This window comes from Cottoperca gobio, chromosome 15 (genome assembly GCF_900634415.1).
Source record: "Cottoperca gobio chromosome 15, fCotGob3.1, whole genome shotgun sequence".
NCBI classification, from domain to species: domain Eukaryota; kingdom Metazoa; phylum Chordata; class Actinopteri; order Perciformes; family Bovichtidae; genus Cottoperca; species Cottoperca gobio.
The window spans coordinates 13,984,160-14,000,845 of NC_041369.1; the positions used below are offsets into that span (position 1 = coordinate 13,984,160).

At 38.4% G+C, this 16,686-nt stretch overlaps 3 protein-coding genes across 4 annotated transcripts; 2 read left to right on the forward strand and 1 right to left on the reverse strand.

Moving 5' to 3' along the window:
• The first annotated feature begins 42 nt into the window (after window positions 1–42).
• On the forward strand, window positions 43–6,050 carry eif4e1c (eukaryotic translation initiation factor 4E family member 1c). The gene is made up of 7 exons (XM_029449486.1): window positions 43–125; window positions 1,367–1,455; window positions 3,763–3,858; window positions 4,148–4,211; window positions 4,388–4,501; window positions 4,626–4,765; window positions 4,889–6,050. Exons 1-7 carry the CDS (start codon window positions 108–110, stop codon window positions 5,001–5,003), a joined length of 636 nt encoding a protein of 211 aa, XP_029305346.1. The 5' UTR covers window positions 43–107; the 3' UTR covers window positions 5,004–6,050.
• On the reverse strand, window positions 5,774–12,639 carry LOC115019837 (transmembrane protein 150A). 2 transcript variants are annotated; one of them, XM_029449484.1, is made up of 8 exons: window positions 12,486–12,639; window positions 10,687–10,877; window positions 9,595–9,642; window positions 9,446–9,508; window positions 9,103–9,170; window positions 8,889–9,019; window positions 8,050–8,227; window positions 5,774–7,216 (listed from the first exon to the last, which is right to left on the reverse strand). In XM_029449484.1, the coding sequence occupies exons 2-8, from the start codon at window positions 10,749–10,751 to the stop codon at window positions 7,023–7,025; spliced, it is 747 nt and encodes a 248-aa protein (XP_029305344.1). In that variant the 5' UTR covers window positions 10,752–10,877; window positions 12,486–12,639; the 3' UTR covers window positions 5,774–7,022. The 2 variants fall into 2 exon arrangements, with proteins under 2 accessions (XP_029305344.1, XP_029305345.1); XM_029449485.1 differs by lacking the exon at window positions 12,486–12,639 and adding an exon at window positions 10,903–11,022 and having other exon boundaries at window positions 10,687–10,753.
• Window positions 11,709–16,221, forward strand: LOC115019836 (NFU1 iron-sulfur cluster scaffold homolog, mitochondrial). Its single transcript, XM_029449483.1, has 8 exons — window positions 11,709–11,816; window positions 12,344–12,444; window positions 12,567–12,702; window positions 13,278–13,344; window positions 13,427–13,538; window positions 13,642–13,705; window positions 14,128–14,302; window positions 15,661–16,221. Exons 1-8 carry the CDS (start codon window positions 11,752–11,754, stop codon window positions 15,727–15,729), a joined length of 789 nt encoding a protein of 262 aa, XP_029305343.1. The 5' UTR covers window positions 11,709–11,751; the 3' UTR covers window positions 15,730–16,221.
• Window positions 16,222–16,686: the final 465 nt, after the last annotated feature.

The window sequence follows — 16,686 nt, forward strand, 5'->3', positions numbered from 1 at the left end:
CCTTAGGTCTTTTCTCTAGTAAGGTGGACTCACGCGGCTTCCGTAGATGTGAGAGTGGCTGGAGTGACGCAGAAGCGCGGAACGGGCAGAACATTTTTACTGTCAAGATGGCGACATCCGAGCCGGTAAGAGAGACAAGAGATAGCTGAAAAAAAATCGACTAATGTGCATGGACAGACTTGCTACATCTTCACTATATCGGGTGCCTTCGTTATAAAATCTTGCTTCCTTGAAACGGCGGCTACTATTTGGAGGAAATGATTGTGTTTCGGCTCCCAGATGTGTTAGTTCGCGTGGATCTCAGTTAGCAATTAGCATGCTCAGCAATGTGATGGATCAGACAGGGAGGGACTCCCTGACTGGACGACGTTCATTCAAACTACAATCAATGATTTGTTTTAATCTACTTCGATAATAGAATCAATATCCTGGTGAATACAATCAACCATCAGCACCTTTAAATGCTCATAATACGATATCATTAATTGCATTTTTGACAATCTTGACACGTGTGTCTAGCTTTTAGCTAGCTTAGCACGTCTGCTAAAACTAATGCTAGCGATGTTAACATGTTACCAAACTGTAGCGTATATTTTAATTGATGATGATTTTTTTTTTTACCAACCACAGGCTAGCTTGTTTCTTTGATCGGTAACCTAAAAAGGTTCAAGTGTTGACGTAGTAGAGTAGAGCTTGACAGTGTCAAATAATCAAGTTAATACCCTCACGTTACTTTAAAATTAGCACTTGCGTTTCGATAATGTGACGGTGTACATGAGTGTTTCATAAGTTCGTGTGTAGCAGCTAACGTCATGGTCCCTAAAAAAAAATCAATAACTGTAATGTGGATGTGATGGCTTATCAGGTAGATGATTTTGTTAATAGTGTTTAGACTAAAAAACATATTTGTACACCTGAAATGAAGTCATTTGCAAATAACAAGGTATTTATTCAGCCTGACCAGGTATTCTGGTTCACAAAACGTTAACTTACTTGTAATTAATACTTTTAGATCATGAGAGAACATTATTTAAGCTGCATTTTTTTATACATTTAGCACAGGGACATAATTTACAAAGATGAAGGATATAAATTATTCTACAACACAATCAATAGAGATATAATCTAAGCTCCATTGTGACATAGCCCAACTCTAACCACAACGCCACATCTAGCCTCACCTCACATTAGTAAAACATTAATACATCTATCACCTCAGCTTTGCATAAACACTTGTACAAGCGCTGCACTTTTACGGTGTCAAACAATGTACACACAGGGCCCGAGATTGACATGGATATCTTCAATAAATGTCTTTTGTATTTCTAAGAAGGTATATGATGCGTTTGTGTGTCTCTCTCTGCAGAAAGCACCCGAAACTGAAGAACCTCAACCAACTGAAAGCGAAGTCGTTGAGAATCCTGAGCAGTATATCAAGCACCCCTTGCAAAACAGGTGAGAATATAACAGCTGCTGTGTTTGACGGGATATTGCAACGGAAAGGTGCTTTTTTCTCACACAGATGGCAGTATTCTGATATTTAGACGGCACAAATTGTAATACAGAATATGCTATGTAAATGGCATTTTCAGATCATTAAAACTTGACTTGAAGATTTTACAGCATTTTACAACAAATACTGTTCTCATCTTTTTTTATATATGTTCTTCTGCTGTTGAAAAGGCCTTAAAAATTAGATGGACACATGAATATATATCACAGTTGCGACATAATGGGACTGAAGCTAATTACTAGAAGGAAACTCAGAATGTAACTCAACATGGAAGATGGCTTTTGAGTCCATGTTGACTGTGTACTATCCCCTATAAGGTCAATAGTCCTTTATTGCAGTGTATGTTAACATAGTAATTACTCATTTGAGGATTGGAAAGTTTGCATACCACCTGTTCTGTCTTGTTTGGAGTAAGGGCATTTACTGATTTTGCAATCATGTAAGTGGAGGCTGTTTTAGGGTAGCACAGAATGAAGAGTTCTGCTTCCTACTCTGCATGTTAGTGTTGCAATTGTTGGTCACTATTGTCCTTTTAGAAATGTTATCATAGTTGTGTGGTGGTGACAACCTATTCAGGAGCATTGTACAGTCGGTTTAGGAAATGCTGAATAGTTCACTTAGTAGGTCACTTCTAGGCCATTCTGCTTGTTCAGCCCAGCCTCCGGTCAAGGTTGTCCACGTCTGTTGCTCGAGCCGATCGGTTGTAGGCGCTCATATTTGATTTCCCTCTGTAACGTACTCAATGGTGGCCGTCTCATTGTTGCTTGTGTCTTGCCCCACAACTGTTCTGTACTATAAGGAAGTCCTGGCTTGTTGAATCAATTAAACTTTGTAAGATGGTGTGTTGTGAAATATTATTTACATATATACTCTAGTGTATTAGGTACATGTGGCTAAACCTAATGCTTTCTGGTGCCGTCTTGCAATTAAACCTGTCTTATAAAGAGACGTGTTGTTTTTGAGCCTACCCTCATTAATGGGCTCGACAAAATGATATAAATCCCTGCCAGTAAAACGCAATTCAATTTAACAGCACCACAAACTACAGCCTCTAAAATGTCCATAAAGTTGAGTCTCTGCTTTAACAAAAACTGAACATTATAACCTTCATTATGCTGGAATCTATTGCATGACTGTTGTATTAGACTGCGTCAATGCTTTCTAGTGGATAAACTATGTAATGGTGAGGTGACACTGTTTCCAGTTGATGTTTAAATGACCTCAAATCTACATTAGCATTTCTGTACTGCTCTTCATGGTAACCAAGTGTCTGCCGTATACACGATACAATATATCTGCAACACAATGTCCTCATGCCACGACTCATTCATTAAATGTTGACATACCTGAATCTTTGAGCCACTCTGTTTAATCTTGTTGTGTCTTTCTATTTGTGTTGCCTTCATTTCAAAACATGAGCCTACAGTTAGCCAAGATAGTTACCGCTGTGTTTTGGCAAAACAACGTACCACCCACGCCTGTGGAAACATTCAAATGGATTAGTATTTTAAAGAATTTCACATATTCTTCTTGAAGCAGGGCCCTTGATGGATCCAACGCTAAGTTTTTGAACTTCTCTCTGCCGTGTTTGTTTACATGCTACAACAAGGCAGGTAAACAAACTGTGTCCTCGGCTGGGTTCACCAGAGCAGTCACGCCTGTGTGCTGTCTCGTCTCTCCGCCACTGTTGCGTAATAATGTGTGTCAGTGGAGTTGCTACACGGCACATGTATAGTTTTGTGCTCTGATTCATCTTAGTTCAGTGTATTGACGTCTGTGTTTATGGCCCATGGGTGGGGTTGATGGTTGCTTACTGTGTGGTGGTGCTGGGGGTGGGGGGGTGGGGGGCACAGGGTTCGGCTAATGTCCTCTCTTTGCCCTCATCCCTCCCCTGTCAGCCCATCCCTCCTGGGAATAGATGAAAGAATAGCAGCGACCGTCACAAACAAAGGCTGCACTTGTAGTGCTGATGATTGCTCGCTTTCTCTGTTCTTCTGCATCTATATGCTGCGTTTGTAACCAGCTGTTGTGTTCTGTTGTGAAGGGTTCATATCTGTGTTATTGAGACTCTTAACGTTATTTTCCTTTCCATACAATAGCACTCCCAGTAAATGCCTTTTTTGAAGACATATTCTTGACACTGTTTCTGTAAAATAAAGAAATGATTGTCATTATTTGCCATTGTACTTACGCCATTGTTCATTGTTTTATAAACACTAAGTGTACTGATGCTTGTCTTTTCCTCTCAGATGGGCTCTGTGGTATTTCAAAAACGACAAGAGCAAAAGCTGGACAGAGAACTTGCGTCTCATTTCAAAGTTTGACACAGTGGAAGACTTTTGGGCGTAAGTTTCCTCGACTAATCCCGTATTGTAATTATGATTGTATCAACTTTTTATAGGGGAATAAGTGGAGTGTTTCAGAAGAATGCCCAAACACTTCTTATGCAGATTTACATAAATGATCCTGTCATTAAATTATTTATGGCACTGCTGGAGGCAGCTTGAGTGTGCAACAACTCTTTGTTACAGTTTCCTCTGTTGTCTGAATCTCATTGTATTTGCATCTGTAGTATTTTGTCTGGTTAAGAGTTTCTTAAATATATACTTCAACACTATTCTCTTGTTTTTACAGATTATACAACCACATACAACAACCTAGCAAACTTGGCTTTGGCTGCGATTATTGTTTATTTAAGGTATGGTTTATAAATAAAAACATTTTGTGAAGAAGATACACTTGTTTTCCTTTTCAACAATTGGGATGTTTGCAGCTTGTAAAATGATACTCCTTTGAGTAACAGAGTTAAACTTCTAGCTGCAAATTCACAAGCCATTAATAAGTATGTAATGGCTTTTTTACTTTGTGTGTCAGGATGGGATCAAGCCGATGTGGGAGGACGATAGGAACAAGCTCGGGGGTCGATGGCTGATGACTCTCAACAAGCAACAGAGACACAATGATCTCGACCGCTACTGGATGGAGACGGTAAGACAACTGTATTCATGGAGCCGCTCATAGATGAACTTATATCTTCTTCACGGCTGAGATTCATGATGAAAACAACTTATTAACAATTCATATAATTTGTCACGTCTTGTGCATTTTGCAGCTCTTGTGTTTAGTCGGTGAGTCATTTGATGAGGCAAGTGAAGATGTGTGTGGCGCTGTGGTCAACGTCAGACCCAAAGGGGACAAAATAGCAATCTGGACGAGCAACTGCCAAAACAGGGACGCCATCATAACGATAGGGTAAGTTGGAAAGTCACCACGTCGATCTCAAATAATGCAAGTGATGGAAAGTACTGTAGCCGACCACTAGATGGAGACACTAAGTTGGCATTAGTCTTTACACAGCTTCTTGTTTTTCCACAGGCAAAATTATAAAGAACGTCTGAGCATCCCAACCAAAGCCATAATCGGCTACCAGTCACATGACGACACATCCAGCAAGAGCGGATCCACCACCAAGAACATGTACTCTGTTTGAAAAACTCCTTCACCCCAACTTCAACTTGCTGTAGATTTAAACAATTACCAAACCGCATCATCACAATAATACTTTTTGAGTTGTCAACTACTGTAGTGTCTTTTCCTTTTTATTGAAAAGAGAATTGTTCATAGTGTGTACAGTTGGGTGAGGGTTATTAATAGGGAGGAGGCCAGAAAGAAGTATTTGGCTCAAATTGTCAAACGTAACCTAGAGAACACAAATGATTTCCTTTTTAGAGTTGAAGAGTTCTGTGATTAATACCAGTGACCTCCCCTAGCTTAGCTAAGAAAAAGCTTTTTTTCAGTACTTAATGGCTTGGGAGTTGCAACAAAAAAAAAAATCTTAACTATACAGCCTTGTGTTTTTCTCATGCTGAGTTCTAACCCTCCTGACAAATGCTGTTTCTCACCTCAAAGGTAAAGATCATAGGCAACTTATCCCTTCACAGAACAAATTTTAAGGGCAATTTTAACTTGATTTATCCAGAAATGTTAAGCACGAGTTGGGCTTTCAGGCACACCAGCTTGAAGAATCTACAGTATCTTAAAGGTCAGTAAAAGCTGAGGCCTCACTCCAAATAATAGAGGTTGGATTTATGGCCGATTATTGTTTCAGCCATGCTGGAATTGTGGAATATTGCTTGTAGTACCTTTTTGAGCTTTTTTCTTCCTTTTACATTTATTTATAATGTATGCATTGAAATACTTAGTGAAAGACAACCATGAAACTTGTGTTTTTTCAAATTGTTTTTTTTTTTCTCTTTTTTGTTATTACGGTCAATAATGTGGATTACTGCATATAGATGACATTTTTTTTACAGTGTACCATAAAGTAAAGATGCTGACAGAATTAGGTGTGCTTTTCACTGTTTTCTTCCTAACAAACTGTAGATAATGTCACACTCCTCCCTTGGTTGATGCAAAGGAAAGATGATATTCATTGTGAAATGATTTTGCTCATAATGTATCTTTTATTATCTGTAATTCCAGGATGTATATTACCTTCTTTCAAGTAAAGGTTAAGTGCTTTGCATTAAAACCAGAAGCACGTTGTCTCGCTTTATGGACATGAAATAAAGCTTAATCCTTCATGTAGGAGCCCCATCACTAGAGAAACGCATACATATTCATGGGCTCTTAAGATGCTTTAAAGGTGAATTACATTCAGAAGTTATCACTCTCGTTCTGTTCTCTGGCTCACACTGAAATGTATTCAGCAGACCACACCTAAAACAATGTTCTAATGGACAGGACACACCCACTATCCCATACATAACCAGCACGGTATCAATGCTTCTGGATCAGTAACCTGTTCAGGTGTTGGCATCTTGTTTTTAACACGCTCTGAGTGAATTCCCTTTTTTTCCTGCTGTCTCGGCGTTAGTCATCCAGTCAAACAGGATTTTGTGACGCCATAGGGACTTAAAATACCTCAACAGCAATGCCTCCACCCTTCAGATAGCTTCAGAGTAGAACCACAGAATGACACATCTAAGTGTGAACAGTGGTCATGACTTTAATAGTGTCAAAGCCAGATACAACAACCCTGATGTGAAGCTAACAGTGACGTGAGATGTGGTCCTCAGTGTAACTAAGGAGGAATTGTTCTTTATTATATTAACATCTGGTAAAAAGTAATTGCACAAAACAATTGATCAACATAAATAAGGATTATTAGAGAATGAGGTTAATTGTTCTGTTGGCATAGCAACATGATTTGCACAAAAGCACAACTGATATGTTTTGTTCATTTGCTTTTCAAGTTTGTTTCAATAAATAAGGAACAAGAAGAAACAAATGCCCTGTCAAGAAAGTCCTAACAATTTTACACAACAGTATCAAGAGAGTGATATAAAAGATATCTTGGTCCATAAATAGCTATAAATCCATCCCAGCAGAGTGATGAAGTTAATTATGGGTCTCCCAGCCACGATCCAGCCGCTGATCTCTTTACAGATGTCTTACTCAGTCCATTCTCACTGCTTATGTGCTCCAGCTGGACCCTGGCGGACTTGTATCAGGACATCGTCATCATCAAAGGCTTTTCTTCTTCTCGTTTGCTCAAAAGATTTGAGAGCATGAAGGACGAAAAGAAGCAAAACTCCACGACGAAGCTGAACTCAAACAGCTCCAGGTTGATGCTGAGTATCCATTCAAATATAGCCGACAAGTGAACGTAAAAGTACTCGTCCTGGGCAAACAAAATAGTATCTGAAGGGTTTCAAGTTAAGAATGTATGGAACAGTTAGTGGCAGACAGTCACTTGTAAGATCCTGTCATTGTAAATAGACCCTGAACACATTAGAGATCAGTTCAGGGGCACTGGCAAGCAGCCTAAACACTCACAGTAAGACAGACAATAAAGTGTATGAATCAATGCACAAAATACAAGGAAGCCTGCTCTTATCACCCGGTAATACACGTCACGCTCTTGCACACATACTGTAGGCTAGTGTGTATATAGATACTGGATTAAACTTTGACCTGAGCCACTTCTAACTGGAGGTTTAGAGGTTCAATCCCCAAACGTGGAGGTGTGCATCACCAATTAGTGTCACGGTGCCTTTAAACTTGACCTTCAACACTTACCTGCCCCAGTAGATGACTTGTGGTAAGTCACTGTGCAGCTTCCAGATGTAAATAATGCGAACCTGATTGTTACAGTCAAACAATGCTTAAAGATTGATGTAGCAAAAAAGAGCCTTTCATTCATATCTAATTCTGTCATGGAGACTTTTGAGGCCATTCCCACTTTATAAACAGAGCAGCAGACCGGATCCAAATATGGCACAAAGGGTATGTTGTGCTGCAGAGCAGCTGGACAGTATAACTCAGACGTCACTGCTAAAGTCAATTGCTGAAACGTCATGTCTCAAGCCACACCAGATTTACCATGTTTACTATCATCCAGTGTACTTTTTCGGACACAGTTCGCTGCACACCTATCACCATAACTTGTAAAGAAATGCCCTTAAACAGAAACATTGTGCAGAATACCAATCACAAAAAAAGTTAATGTAGCTCCAAGATTCATGAAAGGATACAGCAGACGGTGACAATGGTTTGAACCACAGTGGAGGTGATGCGGAAGGGATAGAGAAACTTCTCATATCCTGTCAGGGCACACTTCCCGGTCAGCGCAGTGAGCAAGACAGTGTAGAAGCAGATGCACATGAAACTGACGGCAGCTCCGAAGTAGTGAAGGAGTGCCAGGTAACCAGGCTGTGGAGGACAGTCAGTAGTTTCCAGGGTCAACAGATGAATAGATAGTTGTAATCGGGGCAGAGATTGATGTAAACATTGATAGACATCTGTATGTGTGTACTTAACTACTGTACAACTTAATTATTAACTAAATGAAACCACCCTATGCAGTCGGAGTGCAACTAAATAGCTAAGTCACCTGAAAAATATTGGTGAATGACCTCGGTTACATTGTAATGAAGAACTTTAACTTTGCAGTAACTCATTTTTAACAGCAACTGGTTCCCATTCACTTCTGTTGAATGCACTGGTTTTATGGTCTGCTAATATGAGTGTTACATTATGTAGTGCTGAAGTTGATATTGGGTCTTTAATATACTTATTTATTAGAAGTTAAATAAATATGATACAGTTTACTTAAAACCCGCTCATCTCACGTTAAAAACTATGGAGGTGTACGAGCTTTTTGCCAGCTTTGCTTGTGCTCTTAATCTCTACAGCTGACACACCTTTGTTTGCTGTTTCAGCACAAGTGCAAATTGAAGCTATGTGATGGAGTCCTGTCAGCTTACTGTTTTGTGAAATGATTTTGTCTCACAGATTCTATGGGCCTGTTGACAGCAATTCAAAGCTGCTATTTGAAACATTTGAAACATTCAACAGGAAGTGCAGTACTTACATTACAGTTTCCAGCAGCGAATGCCCCCAGAGCTGCCACTACGCCAAAGACCAGCGCAAACTTGCTCAGCATGGAATGACATTTGTATCTCTCCATTATGTGGGCATGGTGGAAGATACAGAACAGCAGGACTATAGATGAGAAATCCCAGTGATTAAGACACATATCACCCACATCATGAATACTGTGTGAGGAGTTTAGCAGGTAAACTTACACAGAAAGGATCCTGCGTTGATCGTGGCTGTGAAAAGGGAATTTTCTGGTGCGCTAGTTCCACTTGAGCTAGAATCCAAAAATATCTTCAATTAATTGTGTCTCACTATTTAATTAAATCAAAACACTTTATTTGTCCCCACATTTTTTTAAATGCAAGGAAAGCTGTATGATAGTATAATACGTAAATGCATTTACACAGTATGATAATAATGATAATATGAGATATTAGTGCAATGTGTCCTTTTAATAGCAGATTGTGCACATGCATACCAAAGACACATTTCTGTATTTTGCATGCAAAAAGAGGACATTTTTAGTAGTTTCTATTATTCTATTCTCACCTTATAGTGGGAACAAGGCAACATTCAGTGGAGTGATTCCCTTTGCAGTAGTTGTCACGCCCCCTGAAAACAAATGAGTGAGTTTCAGGAGAATCTGTCACATTCAAATGCTGATGGTCAACTATCTACAATAATGAGACGCAACTCACCAGTCACTGAGAGAGCACACATGATTGTTAGCGAAGGCAAGGCCATATCTGAAAATATAACACAAAAGAAAAACATATAGATATATATAACTTAATATTTGGGCTCTATAATATTCTTGATTTAATAGAAATTACAATTCAAACTACTGCATGGTAGTTTCTGCATTATTGATGTGTTGTAATACTGAACCAAAAATGCATTATGTTCCATTTTATCAGAAAGTAGAACTTCCTGTTGACTGAATCAATTTATGAATGTATATTTTATAACTCTTCAAAATGTACAGCGGCAATAAACAAACATAGTGACAAGAGAGAATGACTGCCCACTAAGCTCCAGTGATTTTATTGTACCACTGACATTTTAAAAGCACCTAATATAAGGAGTTTATTCATAACTACACAACTAATGCTGATTCACCAATAATTAACCACAAATATTTCTGACATTCAATAAAAAGAATATCTGACTCCACTCTGAAATATGAGCTTCTGCATCTGGAAAGAGAACTAACACAGAAGGTGGAAGACAAAGCACATTGAGTAAATAAACGTATTTCTCAGAAGTCTGGTATGCACTCCTTGCGACAGACAAACAGGCCGGATGACATATTTCAAGACTGCGATTTCATAATATGTCCAAATTCAGGTTGACGGTAAGTTTTCTCATACTGCTCTGACATGAATCTTTACATATACACTTTTCACAGATAGCATATACATAGAGTTAAAATATTATATATTAGAGTTAAAATATAATGTGAGGTCATATCATCACTTCCTGTTCTGTTATCAGTATTACTACTGGAACTTAATGTCCTAAACTAAGAATATACAGTTCGGATATAAACCTAGATAATCATAAAGGGTCACTGTCAATAGTGCTAACCTTCATGGTCAGCTTTAAACTACAGCTTTCTGATGTAAATAATATTGATGAACAGATGTAAAAAAGGTATACAACTTTAACAAGGTATGAAACTAAACTTTCCAGTTGCATGAGAGCACACAGACAGACACAGACAGAGGCATACAAAGACTTTTACTTGAAAAACATGTTCTATTAGTTTCAACAGAGTGTGGTAAACTTACACAGTCCATGTTCCGATGAAGGACACCAGGGAGAGGGATATGGGGAAGATAATCCAGAGCACCATGTCTTGGTGGTGAAGAAGGCAAGTAACAATTTAAAATAGGTCCTGGAATCTTCAAAACATTCAATGGTAGACCTCTTCAGGGGTTCTTCGTGGAGTCAGCCTCATGTCTAAAGAGCAAGATTGGTACTGGAACAAAAAGAAATGTCCTAACCCTTTATGATGCAAGTGTAGTTCAGGTTTTTCAAGCACACAATTGCACTGTTGTAGTTGGCGATAGTCTTCCACCATCCAGATTGTAGCCCTGCTTTTATAGGAGAGTCCCTCTTTCCCTGCCACTCCTTTTGAGCACCACCTTGCTCTGTCAGAAGAAAGGTTGAGAAACATGGGGCTGGCCTTCTTGGCGCTTTCAGTTGTTGTATTCAAACAACTGCTCAACCTCTGTAAAGTTTGCTATAGATAATTCTAGGTTTTAAGTATGAACTTTGATTTGTGAGTATGTGAGCATGAAGACACTGAATATGAGAGATAAAAAACACTTTTTACCAGAACAAAACAGTATCTTGGTATGAGTGCGATGTAAAGAATGCTGTTTGTGAAAGTGACATTGGCTTTGTCTAACCTGTTGTCCAGTGGGTGAAAGTAAGTAGCCTGCATGTACTCCAGTAAATTCAGTTTGGACCACATTACTAATTTATAATGATTATTTATTTGTTTATTTTCTCTTTTTTTGTGAGGTCATGTAATCATATTGTCGTGTTTGTTATGTGTATTATTTTGCCTGTATTAAATGAAAAGAAAAAACACTTTTGTTGTATCACTGGGGAAATTAACTAAAGAAAGGTCAATATCAGAAACAGATATACCGGTAGCCTACTGTCCACCTAATTATTTGAATTACTGAAGGGATCCTATTGTTATGTTGTATCATGTTATTATTTCTTATATATTGTGTATTATTTTGCGTGTATTTGACTGGGGAAATTAACTAAAGAAAGGTATCAGTAACAGAATCTGTTATGGTCTGTCACCACATGGGGTCCCCATTTTCAAAACAAACAAAATGGCGGCGCACGTGAGATGGGGTCTTCAGCGCTTATTACGGGCAAGAAATACGGCTCACTTTAGGTTTGAACCTCTACAGCTGTCGCCTATCGTTTTGTACACATTTTGTACTACTGTTAGGAAAAATGGCAACGCTTGTGTGAAGCATAAACGTGACATTCAGTCGTGTGGTTGAAATTAGCTAGCTGATGTGCTAACTAGCAAACTGCGACACTAGTTTACGGTTTGTCTCTGTAATCTATATAGTCTACAGGTGGAGATATCGAAACATCTGCTTTAGTTATTTCCACTATTTTAATCGTCTTTGATTTTACATGTGTCTTTCCATATCCCAATTATGTGAGTTATTGGGATATGGAAGTTAGCTAACGTGAGCTAGCTCGAGCTGTAAACTTTAATGTCAGTGCAATGATGAAGCCTCTGTTTGTAGACATGTACATATAAACCCTGAAATAACAGCTAAGGAAACCGACGTTGCTTTCAACCATCAACGCCATCTAATTATTTATTCCTTCTTCAAGAAAGGAATGAGTAATGAATAAGTCTCATGTTGACTGACAGATATAATCAAATATTCTTTACGTTTCAAGGTTTCCAGTCAAGACCAGAAGCTCATACCACTCGCAGTGCTCGACCCAGATCTCCAGAAGAGTTCAGCCTCGGCTCGGGACAGGAACCACACTCTTTTCAAGTGAGAAACTATTGTTTGGACACTTTGATATATTCACTCACTGTCTGTCATCTTGTTTCTAACACATGGCTTAATGTAGATCAAACAAAAAGAACCATAACACTTGTTATGACATCTTTCAGTAAGACACCTGTCCATCCAGACTCAAGATACTCCAAACCCCAGAAGCTTGAAGTTTCTCCCTGGTAAACCTGTCCTAGGAAGTGGGACGCTTGACTTTCCTACTCCGAGCACAGCTGGATCTTCATCTTTAGCCAGGTTTTGTGCCAAGTTTACTGTTAAACTTTGTCATGTTGATGTACTGCTTCTGATTTTATAAAATAGACATTTTGAAAGGCAGAAATCACAATTGCAGTTTTGGACTGTAGCAATAGAATCAGAACAAAGTGTGTGTCATGATTTAAAATCATAATGAGAAAAGAAACTGAGGGAAAATGTACACTTTATCTCACAAGATAAGGCTGTCGGAAATAAAAAAAGATTTCCCTTTGTGATGGGATTTCCCATGGAAGAAGAGTACATACAGTAGTTGTGACAAATGCCCCCTGTACAAATGACACTATGTGTTACTATGGGATTTCTGTCTATAAAAGCAACTGACTGCATGGGAATACATTGTGTAGCTATGATGTGTCGTTGGATACATTTTGTCTTGTCTTGACAAAAACAACAACTTTGCAAAAAGCAGTGCAATCATCAGTGGCACTCTTGATAAAAGCCAGAACGAGCGGATGTTGTTATCACTAAATGAACTCGCATGAACAGACTCCATGCTGTCATTGGTATGTTTTTTGTTTTTGTGGGACAATAAGATGACAACATGTTTCTTTCAGGGACCTGTTTGAAATCGAAGGAGTAAAAAGTGTGTTCTTTGGCCCTGACTTCATCACAGTCACTAAAGTAAGTATGGAATATACTTGTGCAGCATTTCTATGAAATCTTTGTGATGGGACAACACCTGAGATCTTTGTTTTCTTATCAGACGGATGAGGATGTGGAATGGACGGGCATTAAGCGTCATGCTTTGGAGGCTATTGCTAACTTCTTTGAGAGTGGGGACCCGATAACAATAGGGGCCGTGCATAATGAAAGCAGTGAGTATGCAGCATGTCTTTTATTAGTCGTCTTGGAGTTATGCAGCTGCTTGACTGTATACTGTGAAAATATCTCCACACTGTACATTTTACTTTATTGTAGGTATTTCTGAAGATGATGATGATATTGTATCTATGATAAAGGAGCTTCTGGACACCAGAATCAGGTACAAAACTAATAACCTTGAGATCTGTATATATAATATAATATATATATTCTATATTTATTTTACTTGTATATACCTTTAATTTGATTTATTCTTATTTTGCGTTTATGTTTTACTTCTTTATTTATCTATACTACAACACATGAATATTACCTCTGGGCATCAATAAAGACTTATCTTATCTTAAATAAAAGTCTTAGTTCGTCTATTTTAATTGGATAGCTCACTGTTTGATAGTTTCTGTATTTTAAATGTTATTTCAATCCTGATCAAATATTTCCTTTCAGATATTCCTTTACCCAGCACTCCTAACAATGATGCTCACAGTGTAGTAAAAGACAGTTGTGGTGAGATAGCAGTCTTAATCTGTCCTTTGTGCTGCTTTGTTCTGAACAAATGGATATGTCTCTTTCACTCACAAGACCTACAGTGCAGGAGGATGGAGGAGATGTCATCTTTAAGGGGTTTGAGGACGGCACGGTCAAGCTAAAGCTGGTTGGTTCCTGCACAGGGTGCCCCAGTTCTACGGTTACCCTGAAGAACGGCATTCAGAACATGATGCAGTTTTATATCCCAGAAGTAGACAATGTGGAGCAGGTGATTATCAAGATTTGTTTTTGTAGATTAGCAGAGATTTGTGCAGGTTTTTGTTTTGAGATCAAGCTTCACTGGTTTTCATTACGGGATTGGTTTCATACATTTCTGTACGGAAATCATCAAATGCAGGAAATTGTGCTGCGATCTCAATTTAATTTAAATCTTTGCGCCCTTAAGGTTCAGCAATGAAACCAGACTGTACATTTTCAATTTGTGGGTGCAGTTTTCTTAAGGCCCCTGTCACACATATCCGTATGACAGAAACATATGCCCGCGCATACGAAAATTTGTCAGAGTTCAAATACGTCCAACTTTTCATCGGATCAGAAAAGTGAACAGATACGCATGTCTAACCTATTGATAGAGTATCACTTACTAATACAAAATGTATCAGACAAATGCCCAACGAATGCATAACGTATACAAAAATATGGCGTATACAAAATATCGGCAACACGCTGGTGTACGTTGATATAAGGTAAGGTATAAGTAGTATTCGTTAAGAGCAGGCGGTGTTACGCTGGGGTGCGTTGTTGAACGCTGATGTTTTGAGCATGTTCAAAATTACCAGACGTACCCGACGTGTGCTTCATAAGATATGCAGACGTTACGTGACGTTAGACATACGTGAATACTTACCTACGTAACTATAGTACGTAACTATAGTACGTAACTATAGTACGTAAATATAGTGCGTGAATACCTACGTGACTACGTTAGAGGTACGTTAGATATAGGCTACGTCGGCTGACGGTGAACCCTACAGCCAATGTATTGATACCGAGTGGATACCCTATTCCTACCCTATGTTAAGATGATGCCTGACGACGGAGTAACTTATTAAACGTGTTTCTACAGTACAGCTAGCGTTCAGCATGTTAGCCGTTACACTTTTCCAGCTCCGTTGGCCAGACTGCTCTGATACGTTTTAAATAAGTAAGTGATATGCTATCAATGTTTGACATACGTATAATAATTTGTTATGTATACGTCAGCTACAACACTGCTGAGGAAAAGTTGGACGTATTTGGACTTTGGACATTTTGAGCTAATTTTCATATACGCCGGCATGTTTCTGCCATACGGAGCTGTGTGACAGGGCCGTATGTCTGGCGTGTTCGTTGTGTCGTCTGCGTCCTTCAAACGATCACAACTTACCTTTAATTTATATCAACGTATTGCAGATATTTTGTATGCGCCTGCATACGTTTCTGTCACACAGATATGTGTGACAGGGCCTTTAGTTACTTGCTACTATACTGAGTTGAGTGTTTGTCATGAATAGAAGAATGGTAAAATATGTCTAAACAGACTTTTATGTCACATTTAAAAAAAATTTAATTGTGTTTTTTGCCTAGGTGGAAGATGAAGTGGATGAAATCAATGCAAAGGTTTTCTCAGACCTTGAACGCAAATTACAAGAATAAAAGTGTCCTTGACCAACACGCATATGGATTTTGTTGGAGGACAAGTATATTCCCCTGTGTAAAAACACAGCCATGCATAATTTCCACTAACTGCCGTTAGAAAATGATCACCTGCTATTTTGTGTGCATACTATATACTGTTAAGAGTTCACTGTGTAATGTATGTGTACTCCTGTTACCAAGAAAAGGAGATACAGGAATATACCTGTAATACAGAAAATACTATTAGCAGGTCAAAATGTTCTGCTGTGATGGCTGTAAATGTTGTGATGTATTTATTTCTTACAAATATTTTATATTTTGAAAGGATATTTTCATAGGATGGACACATTTTGTGAAGGTTTTTCAGACGGGTAATGGTTTTGCAGAATGAGGATTTGATGAAGAATTTCAGTTGTTGCTGCTACATACAACGAAGATATAACTGAACGGTTTTTGCTTGTTAATGCATCTGTAAACAAAAAATAAAATGTTATTTAGGCTACAACTATTTATCAAGCGGAAGTATGTTTGCTGTTTAAATACCTATACCCGTATACCTATACCTGTGTGCTATATATGTGCTTTGTGCTCCATTCTTCAGATTTATTGTATCACTGTATCAAAAAAAGTTCAGAGTTTAAAAGCAAATAGTTGTTGTTGATTCCATTTTTTCATTAGTGTAACTGTGTTATTGTCATTTTGTCCTGCATAGAGAAAACACAAGGAATAACTAAAGCAAAGGGTAATGAATTGTGACAGTCTTTATGCTTAATGATTATTATTATATTATACTTTTCAGCAATAATTTGGGAATATCAATAATTAATTTGACATGTAAATGCATATTAACCACTTCATTCACTAAATCTCGGCTGCCTAGAGTAGTGGTTGCCAACCTGTGGTTTCAGGGGGGGGCCTTAGTGGTTTTAAGGGGTATAAGACGACTTCCTTACATCAGGATTTTATTCATTTCTG